Genomic DNA, 13,513 nt, shown 5'->3' on the forward strand with positions numbered 1-13,513 from the left:
GGATAGATTGGGAGGGAGAGGGGGTACATAGGATAGATTGGGAGGGAGAGTAGGTATATAGGGAGGCAGAGGTGGTAGATAGGGAGGGAGAGGGGGTAGATAGGATAGATTGGGAGGGAGAGGGGGTAGATAGGATAGATTGGGAGGGAGAGGGGGTAGATAGGATAGATTGGGAGGGAGAGGGGGTAGATAGGATAGATTAGGAGGGAGAGGTGTTTATGGGACAAACTTGGCGTACGTTCAGCTGTTTGGGGACAAAGTTGACACAATATGTAATTTGGGTGCTGGTCGGGTTTTATGTGGGCAGTGTGGACACCAGGGTTGGCTTTGGGGTATGTGACCAGTGATCTATGCCTGTAATTTAGGGTGTTTTATCTATACCTTTAATGCAGAGTTTATATGTAATTGATATATACCTGCAAAGCTGGGTTTTGTGTCATTCTGTTCATCTGTATCGGCTATATTTCCATACATTATTTATGTTTACCTGCAAATATAGGATTTGTATGTCTTATTCAGTTGATAAATACCTGGAGTGCTGTTTCCATGTGTTGTTTATTTGATCTATACCTTCAGTGCTGAGTGTACATGTGATTTCCAGTTGATCTATACCTGCAATGCTGGGTTTGTGTGTTCTGTTGGTTTATAACTGCAATGCTATGTTTCCATACATTATTTATGTATACCTGCAAATACAAGTTGTTTTTTTTTTATATCTCATTTAGTTGCATGTGCTGTTTCCATGTGTTGTTTATTTGATCTATACCTGAACTACAGGGTGTAAGTAAAAGAGCGGTATGGTTTAGTGAATGGTTTATGTACATCAGCAGCAGGGTATAATATAAGTGTATATATCCGCAGCAGGGGCTAATATCAACATATATCCCCAGCAGGGGTTAATATTAATATATATATCAGAAGCAGGGTGTAATATTTCTATATATCGGCAGCAGGGTCTAATATTTATATATATTGTCAGCAGGGGCTAACTTCAAAGAGATAAGTGCATATTATGTAGTTAAAAATGCACGTCTAACGTGTGTGTGTGTGTGTATATATATATATATATATATATATAGTGTATATGTACCGTTTAATAATTAGCCCCCCTACTTTGGTCCCTGCCCCCCCCCCTAAATATGAAAGCTGGAGACGCCACTGCCGCACACCATAGACGTGTGTCTGCAGAGTGAGTTTTAAGCATGCACTCAGCAATTTTCAATCATTTTAGCACTTTTTTAACATTGTTTGGCAGTTTTAAATGTAACTAATATATTTACTTATATGTCTATTCTATTGAGATGGTAATTAACCCCCCCATAAAGCTACCCTGCTCCAACTGAATTTCTTTTTTTGTAACTTTTTTTAACTGCTAAACATTGAAAATGCCAAAAGATATTAAGTTGAACAAGAGGTATGGTGAAAGGTTTTTTAAACACAAATATCGTAATGCCATGTAATAGTTATGTAGTAAAAACATGCAAATGCACAAATGTTTACAACTTTTAAATTGTATTCCATGATTTTAATTATTTTCTCTGTGAAAAAATCAAACTCTTTTGTAGTAGAAACTTTCCTACATTTAAATTTGTCACAATGCATATTTTATAAATGTTTGTAATTTTGCAGTTTTTATCTCTTATACGGCACTTTTTATTTCTATATGAGTATTAATACAGATTATTGATCGGGTCGAAATGATATAAATAAGTTATGTGCATGTCATCTTAACAGATAACAGAATTCTTTCGAAATATCTTCTGTATGGATCCTTGAACCTCCTTATTCCTAAAGCTGTATATTACAGGATTCAACATGGGGGTCATAATTCCATAAAGAACAGGAACCACCCTGTCTTGGTCAAGTGAATATGTAGATGTTGGGCGAATGTAAGTAAAAACAATCGTTCCAAAGTAAAGTATAACCACTGTTAAGTGAGAAGCACAAGTGGAGAAGGCTTTAAGTCTTCCTGACACTGTCTTAATCTTTACAATTGTTGTGACTATGAAGATATATGATATAAGAGTCATCAAAAAAGACCCGACAATTACTGAGCCCCCTGCAGTATATACTACAACTTCATTAGCAGTAGTATCAGCACAGGATAGAGCAAGGAGAGGTGGAATGTCACAGAAGAAATGGTTGATAGAATGAGATTTGCAGAAGGGCAATCGGAATGTGAAAATAGTGTGAGCAAGGGAATTAAGAAGGCCAATAACCCAGCATATTGATACTAGCAACATACACAATTTCCAACTCATTATTTCAGTGTAACGCAAGGGCACACAAATGGCCACATAACGGTCACCTGCCATGACAGCAAGAAGAATACATTCAATACCCCCAAAAGATATAAATGAATACAGTTGTGCCACACATCCCATAAAAGATATTCGTTTCACTTCTGATAAAAAGTCCATCAACAGTTTTGGCACAGTGGAAGTGGTATAACATATGTCAACAACAGAGAGAATACATAGGAAGAAGTACATAGGAGAGTGAAGGGTGGAGGAAAGGGTAATTGTGATAATCATTAAACAGTTTCCTAGTACTGTGATTAAATAAACCACCAAGAAGAACACAAATAGGATCAGCTGACTTGTACTGTTGTCTGTTAGCCCCAGCAGTAAGAATTCAGTGATCCTGGTTGATTGGTTTTTACTTTCGATGTTTCTTATTGAATTCCCATGTAGGAAAACACCCATTTTGTGTTAGCTATGTCAACTGATAATTGAATCATGTAATAATGTAATGTCTTCACAGAATGTTGTGCATTGATTTAATAGTAGTAAGTTCAAATATCTGTATTTAAATTAATAAAAAGGCATCTGTGATATACGTCCTTGAAGATGACCTGCAAAAAAAGGAAAAAATCAATATAACAGAAGTCATGTTGTATGTAATCTACATACACAACTATAATAATATGAAGCAGATGTGTATACTGACATAAATATACACAGACAGTAACTGTAAAAGTTTGGGCAGTAGCCATGCAGTACATATGCAGTGAAATGTTTTGCAAAATCCTATGAATATTAGGGAACAACTATGAGTGTTATCAGGTTATTTAACTATATAACAACTCTTTAATAATCATAATAATAACAACATTTTCTAAATAAACCATTGTGCTTAGACATCTAGAAAACAAATGTAGTCCTTTATTATTATTGTACTTTAAATATACTAGCAACATTAAAATCGGATTGTGATGCATTAATGTTTAAAACTTATATAGAAATTAAAGGCACTACCATGTTAGAGGGATTTATTCATACGAAAAAAAAATTGAAAAATAAAATTATAAGTCATTTAAAATTTTAATTATACAGTAACGGCTAGATTAAGGATCTTGGCATCATCGAGCATTAATACAAAAAGGCCCCATATTTTCTAAACAAGTAGAAAACCTGTAAAATAGGAACTTTCCGGGTTTGACCCGGAGATTGCCGGGTGAGCACTGCTCTTCCAGTTCTCTGGGTCAAGACCCGTATCCTCCGGGTCGCGGGAGCGGGGTCTTGACACGCCCTACTCCCCGCCCATTGTTTCCTTTACATGGGGGTGTTTCCCCCCGATGTCAGCGGGACCGCCCACCGACGTCAGTTTGCAGTCCTGGCCGCGTCCCGCAAGGGAAGGCTCCGGGTAGCCGGAGCCAAGAAGTACCCAGGTATGCCAATCATGTGCCATTGGAGAGGAGTATTGGTAAGTAGCACATAACTCCTAGTCAAGATTGTGTCCTTCATACCAAGACATTTGGCAAAAAATATTACATATACTACAAAACACTGTGGTGAAAAAATAGACCTAAACTGACCTAAAGTTACCATTAGGAATTCCACTTAAATACATTTCCTTGTTTGGAGTCTGTAGTCCTTTCCCAGCAGCCTACTAGCTCTTGACCAGGTACACAAGCCCATGTATCATAAAGCAAAAAGAAAGGCAATGAAGAAGGAGGCTAAACCGTCAATCAGAGTCTACCTTTTGACCTAAAGCTTCTGGGTGCAGGTGGCTAGCTCTGCACTGGATCAATTGGGTAATATACACAATATACACTTAATTCAGAGCTCACAGGCAGCACAGTTTGAGAGCAGTGGATCAGCTTGGGCTGCTATAAATAATGTTGACCTACTACATGGCAGGGGCTCCATATTCCCCTGGTTAATCCAGCACTATATACAGTTTTATGTAATAAGGAAAACTGGGAAATATAATATATCATATATAATAAGACAAGATCTTTTTTTCCCCTTGTAGCTTACATACATTTAACACTGGTAAAGCATAAACTGCAAATTTATGAATTCTTGCCAAGCCTTTCAAGCTATTAATACACTTCTTACTAATATCTTGGATGAATAGCCTGCAAACAGTAAAAGAAAATGAAGCAAAACTAAAAAAAGCCTACTTAGCCTACTAATTATGGTTTCCGTATGAATGGCACCATTATAAAATAATACAATATACAGCACGGTAAACAGCATCTGAAAATAATTTAAGGAATATCCTATTTTTATGACAACATTGCGTTCACATTAAACAAAGAAGTTGAACTTGCAATAAACTGTGTAATAATCTGAGAAAATTACCTAAGGGGAATGCACTGGAGAGATTCTTATCGGATGAAAGTACATTCTTGGGATCTTATTTTTCCAGCCTGTTTAGTGCAGATTAACTAGACATAGAGGCAGAAAAAACCACCTGGCCGTCCTTTACCTCTCTTCTTCTTGCTGGTCTCCTCCTCTTCACTCTGATAGCAGCTTCCTCGAAGACACAGAGTCCCCACCTAAGCAGAGACAGAGTTTGCAGGCTGCAAACACACAAAGTAATTTTATTTCAAACATGTATTGCAGCTATGGTAAGTTAATGTTCCAGCTCCCTTACCAGTCAGGTATGTTAAGCATCATTGGAAAGTGAGTACAGCTTGAGTCAAAGTTGCTGCTGTGAAATGCACATCTCATGAATCTCAGCCATCCGTTTACTTGGGGGAACATTATGACACATTTAATAAAAGCACTGAGTGCCAAAGGTTACCACAACTGCAGGGAAACTACCAAGTGTCCTACTTTGGTTCCAAGCCTTTATGTCCCTTTTGTGTACTCCCCTTTAGCTTCACTCTTTTTTTGTAAAACCTCAGAATACTACACAACACAACACACCATAAACTTTTCTTGATGCAACTTCTATGATGTTGAGTCAGCAATAATAGGAATAGGAATAATAGCTGGAAGCTGTAGATTGGACTGGGGGGGTTACAATAAATCTTTTATTGACTGCGTCTACAATAATAGTCAGCATCTATTCTGCTGGCTGAACTTCATGGAAATTGAAGTTATAGGCTGTGGTTGTGTTGGCCTACACTACACATTAAAAGTAGCTCCCGTGACATACAGTTAGCCTGAACACCATTACCTTATATTACAGTTATATAGCTCTAGCAGATTCCATAGTGCTGTTACAACAGGGTCAACAAAATAATGTACAATCACACACAATAACAATCTGGTACAAAAGGAGAAGAAGGCCCTGCTCTGAAGAGCTTACAATGTCTACTGCGGTAGTTGTGGCTAATCTACCACCCCAGCTATTGTAAACTAAAGTTCTAGTGTTGCGCAGGTTCATGATGATCTGTTACCTACTACTACCATGGTCATATGATTTTTCTTATTAATACCTAACTTCCATTTACCTCCCACAAGGAAACCCCTCTCCTGAGCCAACAAAGACAGGCAATGAGGATGAGCCAAGGAGGTATTGAGGTGGGAGAAGGCAAAGGTGGGGGGGATATTTAGCCCCCTCCCTGGAAAAAATCCTGTGGACGCCTATGATTATATGTCCCTTTGCATTTGCTTGGAAATAAAAATGTTATCAAATAGCTACTGTTGCAAATTTCATGCTTTAAAAGTTGCTATACCCTAAAGCATTTTATGATATTCTGCTACTTCATAAGGAGCTTTGCAACACAGCAATTGATGTCTGGAAATCTCCTTAACCTATATGTGATCCTGTTGTTTATTTTACATTTTACCTTAACTTAGAAATCTGAATGTTAATTAGATCTACAGCAGAATGCATTTCTTATAACCTTCCAAATGTATGTTTAAAAATAATGTATAACAATGGACTTTTTCCCCAGCCGGCTTTAGTCACTAGGTTCATTGACAAAAATGAATAGCATGCATAAATAAATGCATATTTCCAAGTATTGAAACAACTTGCATTGTCTGCATGATATACTTGCCTAGATAGTAGATTCCTCTTGCAATAAAGCGGCAGCGGTACTGAGTTTTTATAGGTATTTCAGTCTCCCAGAGGAGAACTCCCGATGCAGTGAGCCGATGTATGCAATCAAAGCATTTGCCTATTTTACTATTTCTATGTTGTAAGTTACATTTCAGAATGTAATGGCATTTTCTATAATGCAAACTGTGGTTATTCATGTAGGTCATAACTGTAGATAGTAATAGTATTGTATTGTAATAGACTGTATTAGAAATATTTGGTTATTGCAATACAACAAACTTTCCCATATTTCCCAAATTGAGAAAAAAAGTACCATTTCTGACTTTTACAGAGAGATAATTTACTCATCTATAAAAGCTATTGGAAAAACCTGGGTTTAGAAATACCCAATGTTTTTATGTTGTTTTGTTTTTTTCTTTGCAAGTTATAGGGCAACTAGTGTTTTGGTACTTCAAAACCATTTTCCCAAACCTGGTAATTCTGCCCCATGTGCTATTTGGGACACCTTTAAAGCCGGCCAATGCAATTGACCCCATCAAACCATATATTTCTGAAAACTAGACACCCCAGGGTATTTCAAATGCTAGTATTTTAACTCTTTCCTTGCACTAATTCTACCACTAGTCTTTGTCAAACTTTGAGATAGTCATTTTTTTTGCCTCTTTTTGAACCACATTTTACTTCAGGGATGAATTGATAGCTCCTATTTACCCCATCAAACCATATATGCTTGAAAACCAGACACCCCAGGGTATTTCAAATACCGGCATTTTAACTTTTTACAGGCACTAATTCTACTACAAGATGTAGTTTTGCACACACATTTTACTTTTGGTATTTACCGCTCCTGGTATACGTCACTGTCAAACAACCCCAGTATGTGTTCAGCAACATCTCCTGAGGACAGTGATACCACCCATGCATTGATTTGTCGTTTTCGTTGGCCACAATTGGGAAGTGTGTTTCAAATATGAATTTGGACATGTTGAAAATTCTGCCACATATCCTATTTGGGACATTTTTGAAGCTGGTCAGTTAAACTTACCCCATCAAATCAGATATTTTTGAAAACTAGACTCCAGGGTATTCCAAATGCTGGTATTTTACCAGTGTGCAGTAATATTTTTGTGTGGGGGTCCACACACATTCTACATTATCTATGAATGTACAGCTCATGGTATTTGCCTTAGCCAAACAACACCCCAATATGTGTTCAGCAACATCTCCTAAGTACAGTGATAGCCTCTCATGCATGGGTTGTTTGGGGGCTAAAAGGCCACATTTGGGACATGTGCGTTTTTCAAATTAGAATTTTGACATGTGGTAATCCTGTCCCAATGTGTTATTTGGGATATCGTTTGAGAGGTGTGCATTTTTTTGGAATTTGTACATCTGGTCAGTCTGTACCCATGTCCTTTTTTGGGACATCTTTGAACCTGGCCAATTCGAGTTACACCATCAAATCATACATTTTAAAACTAGACAGCCAATGTACTAATAAACAAAATAGCAGATAGCTAATTAAACAAATGTGGATGTGTGTCTGTTTTACTATTATTATTAATTAAAGTTATAGGGGAGTGAGAGTCATGGGCTGGATTGGGAGAGAAAAGTCTTCATAAAAAGCTGGTCCAACTGCAATATTACGCGACCCCGCAATAAAAGCAAGCAGCCAGAAAGACAACTGCAGCTGCGAGATGGCTAAAGGGAGGGAGGGTGTTATGAGTAAGTGCATATGTATGTATGTTTGTTAGTGTGAGAGTGTATTTGTGTGTGTGTAAGAGCATGACTTTGTGTTAGAATGATTGTGTAAGTGTGTGTTTCCCCAAGTCCAATTCACATTTACATGAAGTAGCAAGCAGCAAAATAAGCAGAGTATTCTAGGCATCCAAATGTCAAATAATTTAATTATTTCAGCAATTCTATCATGCAAGTTAAAAGTGGAAGGGGTAGAGGGGAGTCACTGGCTGTTAAACATCCTCCCCAGATAGATATGGGAGGACAATTGCTGTGCATGTGCTATTTCTCTTCTGCTTAAGATATATTTGTTATCATCCTCTGTATTCCGGGGTAAATGCATTTAGCTTAAGCTTGGCCCAGGGTGCTGTCAGGATGCAGTTAAGCAATATGGGAGTTGAACATTTTGCTCCAACTACCAAACTCTACCTGCCAAACCTAATGTCTTTTACAGAACAACCTACATATACATCCAGCCCTAGTCGTCTCCTCCTGACCTATATTTGTATTCATTTAATCACATTTGTGCTCACCGGGGTCATGTAGCTGCGTGACGGAGGAGACTGCAGAGTGTGTAGCAGAAGCAGAGAAAAGATTGCGGAGGAGGTGAAGCTTAACAACGAATCGATCATTGAACTATTTTCGTTATCGATTATTATCGATTCGTTGTTGCAGCCCTAAACATATTATGACACTAGCGGTTGGTATGATACACTTTATAGATCTAAGTAACGCATAGATAATATGTGAAAAGCTAAAAAAAGATTAAATACTGCAGTATATATTAGGTTATTAATATAACTATTACTAGAATTATGAAGAAACCGCAGGGGCTAGTACAAATATGAATGTATATGTATTAATTTATGTAGTTATGTAATATATAATATATGTATTTATTTATTTATAAAAAAACAATAAACAAACATTTCAGGTGACCAATGTGGTCATTCTCCTCTCCTTAAATAAAAGAGACACAGAAAGGGCCTTGGACAGGGGCTTAAACTGACCCAGGACAAACTTCTGGATGATGTGTCATCTTCTGCAGGGTATTTGTCTGGCTGGACCATCCGGTCAAAATAGAGCCAGATTAAGAGCATCATGGGTTTGATGCTGAGGATTTTGATGGGCCCTTTTTATGGAAATAAATAAAATAGTCAGAACAGACAGAGTCTTAACTCATTGGCATCCATGTGTACTGGATAAAGATGACATAGTTGCTTGAATAGAATCTTATGTAAGGGGATTGGGAGAAGCTCAGTACAGTAAAAAAGTAATCATACAGGGGAAGCCAATCTAGAAACACCAACACAACGAAACACTTAGCACTAACATACACACCCAGATACTCAACTCTAACACACGTGCACACAAACTAACACACACACGCAGACACCCACAGAAACCAAATATTCAAATTAACACAATCAGACACAGACATGCTAACATACACACTAACATTCACAGACATACAGACACATACTAACATAGTCATACATATATCCAAACACTCACATACCCAAACAAACATGTTAACATACCCACAGGAACATTCTCACACACTAAAATACCCATACACATACATACTAATTTACAGACACACTTTCACCAACATCCTTTATTACTTAGTTTTAAGTTACAATCATTAGATTTCAACTAGGAAGAATGCACATTTTGAATGCAACCACCCCTTAATATAATTTAATTTATTTAGGTTCTCTCATTATTCTAAATCTTCATTATTGTTAAAAAAAACAAACATACACGTTGAACAACATATGGGAAGATGTTACATATTCCTTTGGGAACATTTAACAAACACCCTTGGGTGTAAGCATTTAAATAAAAAACTCACACATGTATTTCTACTTCAATAAAAACAATGCATCATTGTTGGTCCTGGTTAAAGGATCAGGAATCTACATGGGATTATCAGACTATTATGTTTTAGCATTGCAAACTCAAGACCGCCTTGTAAGTCAATATTGTGGTTTAACCCTCAATTAAAACATTTCGATTTATATTTTTTATACAATGGATATTTTGGGCATTTACCAAAATCCATCTTCAAAAAAGGGTCACCAACACCAGGCTTAAATAAAGCGACTGTGGGTTTGTGCTATTATGTCTGTTATCTACAGTATCGGCCAGACAGTTGCATTATTTTAACAGTAATATATAGAAACAACTATTATCTTTATAATGCAGTAGGTTTTTTTTTTTTTTTTACTAAATTATGTACATTGGAATTGGCTTTACTAACTAAAATCGAATTGAATACAATATTTCGGGAGCCCATCTATGATACAATATGAAAATGTAATTATACATTGACTACTGAACACATTTTGTATAGATTCACTGTTTTAAAGTTTAGTGATTATTTTCCTACATTAGTGATACCCCAGATCAGATTAGCTGCTTAGCCTTTTGGATTTTTACATATTATTACTGTTATTAGTTGTTTTTATTTATTTAGCACTGTTCTGTAGTGCTGTAAAATGTTTATGTGGTGACTTACAGGTATATAAAAACACTTACAAATGGTGGGCTACAGGTAAGCCTGATGTTAGTTACAAGGAGGCTTTTTTTTCTTGCAGAGAGCTTGTGGGAAGCTTGGGAGTTGCAGGGAAATCTGAGGTGAGTTATATGAAGAAAAATAGAGAACTAATAATATAAATGAGATTTAATACACTACATACTAATAAACATATACATGACAATCCGAAACCTCCATTTTGTTTCTTTTGAGCCATTCAGAAAGGGACTTGCTTGTGTGCTTGGGATCACTGTCTTGCTGTATAACCCAACTTCGCTCCAGCTTTAGAACCGATGGCCAGACATTCTCCTTCAGGATTTTCTAGTAGAGAGCAGAATTCATGGTTCCATCAATTATGGCAAGTCACCAAGGCCCTAAAGCAGCAAAGCAGCCCCATATGATCACACTGTTGGTACGGTTTTCTTATTGTTAAATGTTGTGTTAGCTTTATGCCAGATGTAACAGAACCCATGTTTTGACTCATCAGTCCACAGAATTTTATCCCAAGACGTTTTTTGGCAAATGCAAAACAAGCTTTAAAATTTATTGCAAACCCTATTGTTTATAAATATAATTTTTGTTTGACATACATCTCAGAGAGATAATAGACCAATTATTCACATCACTTAAATATACTAACATGTATTGTTCAACAGTAGAATTTTAATATTGTTTTGCTTTTGCTCTAGGAAACAGCAATTTTCAAATGATGAATAATACAAAGGTCACAATGTTCATGCTTCTTCAGCTCTGGGATTCTCATGATGGACACATTGTCTTCTCAATAACTTTCACCCTTATTTATGTATTGACGTTGACTGGAAACTTCATGATTATTACCATTTGCAGGCTTGAGAGGACACTAGGCACACCAATGTACTTTTTCCTCAGTCACCTTGCCACTTTAGAAATCTGCTACATTTCTGTAATCGTCCCCAAAATGCTTTACAATTCAATGTCAGGGGATAATGCTATTTCATATATTGCCTGTCTTACTCAGTTGTATTTTTTCGGCTCCTTAGGTTCAACAGAATGCTTTCTTCTGGCTATAATGGCATATGATAGATATTTAGCTGTGTGCAAGCCTTTACATTATCATGCAGTCATGACATCCAGGCTTTGTTTTTGTTTGGCCGCGTGCTGCTGGACATCAGGTTTCATATCTACCTTGTCCTCAATACTTTTAATCTCAACATTACAATTTTGTGGCCCAGAGCAAATTCAGCATTTCTTTTGTGACATTTCTCCTCTTTTAAAATTGTCTTGCACTGATGTTCAGAATACTGAGACCCTAATTTTTCTCTTAGCTTCTGTTATACTTGTTGGATCTTGTGCAGTTACTCTACTTTCATACTTTAGGATTCTTTCCACTCTGTTGGCTATAAAATCAAGAGCTGGTAGGGGAAGGGCCCACTCAACCTTTGCTTCACATCTCACTGTGGTTACAGTTTATTATAGTACTATGATATTTGTCTATGTTCGCCCAACTACAGGCAATCCTTCAAGGTTTAACAAAGTCCTATCTGTTTTGTACACGATTTTGACACCATTTCTTAATCCTTTTATATATTCTTTAAGAAATAAAGAGGTACAAGGAGCTCTTATGAAAACATTACGCAAGGTTATTTCCCATATGCCAAAAACCTCTTATAAGTAAATAGAGTACAGATTAAGTTTTAATAATTACACAGCACAGCACTTCCCTAGTACTACACCTCTCTTAACATATTTACGTGGTATGAGGAGACAGGAAGAAGGGGTCGCAGGGGATAACTACCCAGCTCTGCTTCTTCTCTTGCAAATTTATCATAGCCTGACCAGCAGCTTCTTTTACAATAAAGAAACAATACAATTTAAGTTTCACATGCAGTAAGTCCAATGTGGCACCTTGTTACCATGGTAACAGACATGGCTTAAAGTGCGAGAATGTTGCCAGCTGATTTACTGTAAGGTCAGCTGGCTATAGTGCTGCAAAAATAGCCTAATCCCATCTAACATGCCGGGATCAGGGATAATGAGGTCACAAATGCAAAAAGAATAAATCTAAATATGTTTAAATAAATAAATAGCTATTTGTTGCATGGATTGTGAGATGGAAATGGTGATGAGAGTGATGGGACTTGTAGTCATCAAATGTGGGTGTGTCAAAAGTGTTAATAGGCTGGCATACTCATAGACATACGTATTTTCTAACTAGAGTTGGTGCCTTTAGCATGATTACAGAACATATGCCCTTCCAATATGTCCCTATCCACCTAAATCTAACAATGGCAAAACTCTTCACACAGGAAAAAATGTGGCCAATCCCCAGCACTGAAAAACGTAAGAATTTCTTATATTATGCAGTCAATTTGTACATAATAGCCATGATAGGTACACAAACTACCACTAATTAGATTTTGTGCTCTTTACATGTTACTGTAATTCAAGAAGTAAGTATAGAAATAAGTTTATAGTTTGTGATAAACCATATGAAAACTTTTTAAACTACCCAATAAAACATTTAATGAGACTTACCTTTATAAGATTTTAAATCTGTTAATCCCTAAATTACAAATACAGCCCCACGGGTGGATAAGAGGTGAAATGCCAGTTTACAGTTTATTAATAAACAAAACTAAACTAAAGGTACAAAAAAAAATGAAAAACAAGGGATGCTGTGTTGGTAAGAAAAAACCCCAAAAGGTACACGCCATTTATACCACTTTTATCCGTCATGGTTATTGAGGGGAAATTGGTGGCATCACATTTTTTTCTTTTTTTTTTTTTTAAATGAGTAGCATGTAGCCTGTATCTCCTGCTATACCCAATCCAGTGCCCAATTTGATGAGGGGTTGAATATATCTCCCCTGAGCTATAGCATGGAGTGAGGTTAAGTGCAGAAATGTAAATAAATCCAAGTAAATAAAAATAAAGAAAATTAATATTCTCTACCTAGCCCCCTACTTCTAGGTCCCCAAGGTATGTAGAACGAGATCTAGGCAATAAACCCAA

General features: G+C 36.7%; 2 protein-coding genes across 2 annotated transcripts; one reads left to right on the plus strand and one right to left on the minus strand.

Moving 5' to 3' along the window:
* Positions 1–1,727: 1,727 nt before the first annotated feature.
* LOC128465179 (olfactory receptor 5V1-like) lies at positions 1,728–2,705 on the minus strand. The gene has a single exon (XM_053448151.1). It carries the CDS (start codon positions 2,703–2,705, stop codon positions 1,728–1,730), a length of 978 nt encoding a protein of 325 aa, XP_053304126.1.
* Positions 2,706–11,249: 8,544 nt separating this feature from the next.
* LOC128465338 (olfactory receptor 6Q1-like) lies at positions 11,250–12,176 on the plus strand. Its single transcript, XM_053448162.1, has one exon. It carries the CDS (start codon positions 11,250–11,252, stop codon positions 12,174–12,176), a length of 927 nt encoding a protein of 308 aa, XP_053304137.1.
* The last annotated feature ends 1,337 nt before the right edge of the window (positions 12,177–13,513 follow it).

The sequence above is a fragment of the Spea bombifrons genome, chromosome 1 (assembly GCF_027358695.1).
Source record: "Spea bombifrons isolate aSpeBom1 chromosome 1, aSpeBom1.2.pri, whole genome shotgun sequence".
Classification (NCBI taxonomy): Eukaryota; Metazoa; Chordata; class Amphibia; order Anura; family Pelobatidae; genus Spea; species Spea bombifrons.

Bases quoted from the DNA above. Each gene is read 5' to 3' on its own strand.
- LOC128465338 (XM_053448162.1), top strand. From the start codon at position 11,250: ATGTTCATGCTTCTTCAGCTCTGGGATTCTCATGATGGACACATTGTC.
- LOC128465179 (XM_053448151.1), bottom strand. From the start codon at position 2,705: ATGGGTGTTTTCCTACATGGGAATTCAATAAGAAACATCGAAAGTAAA.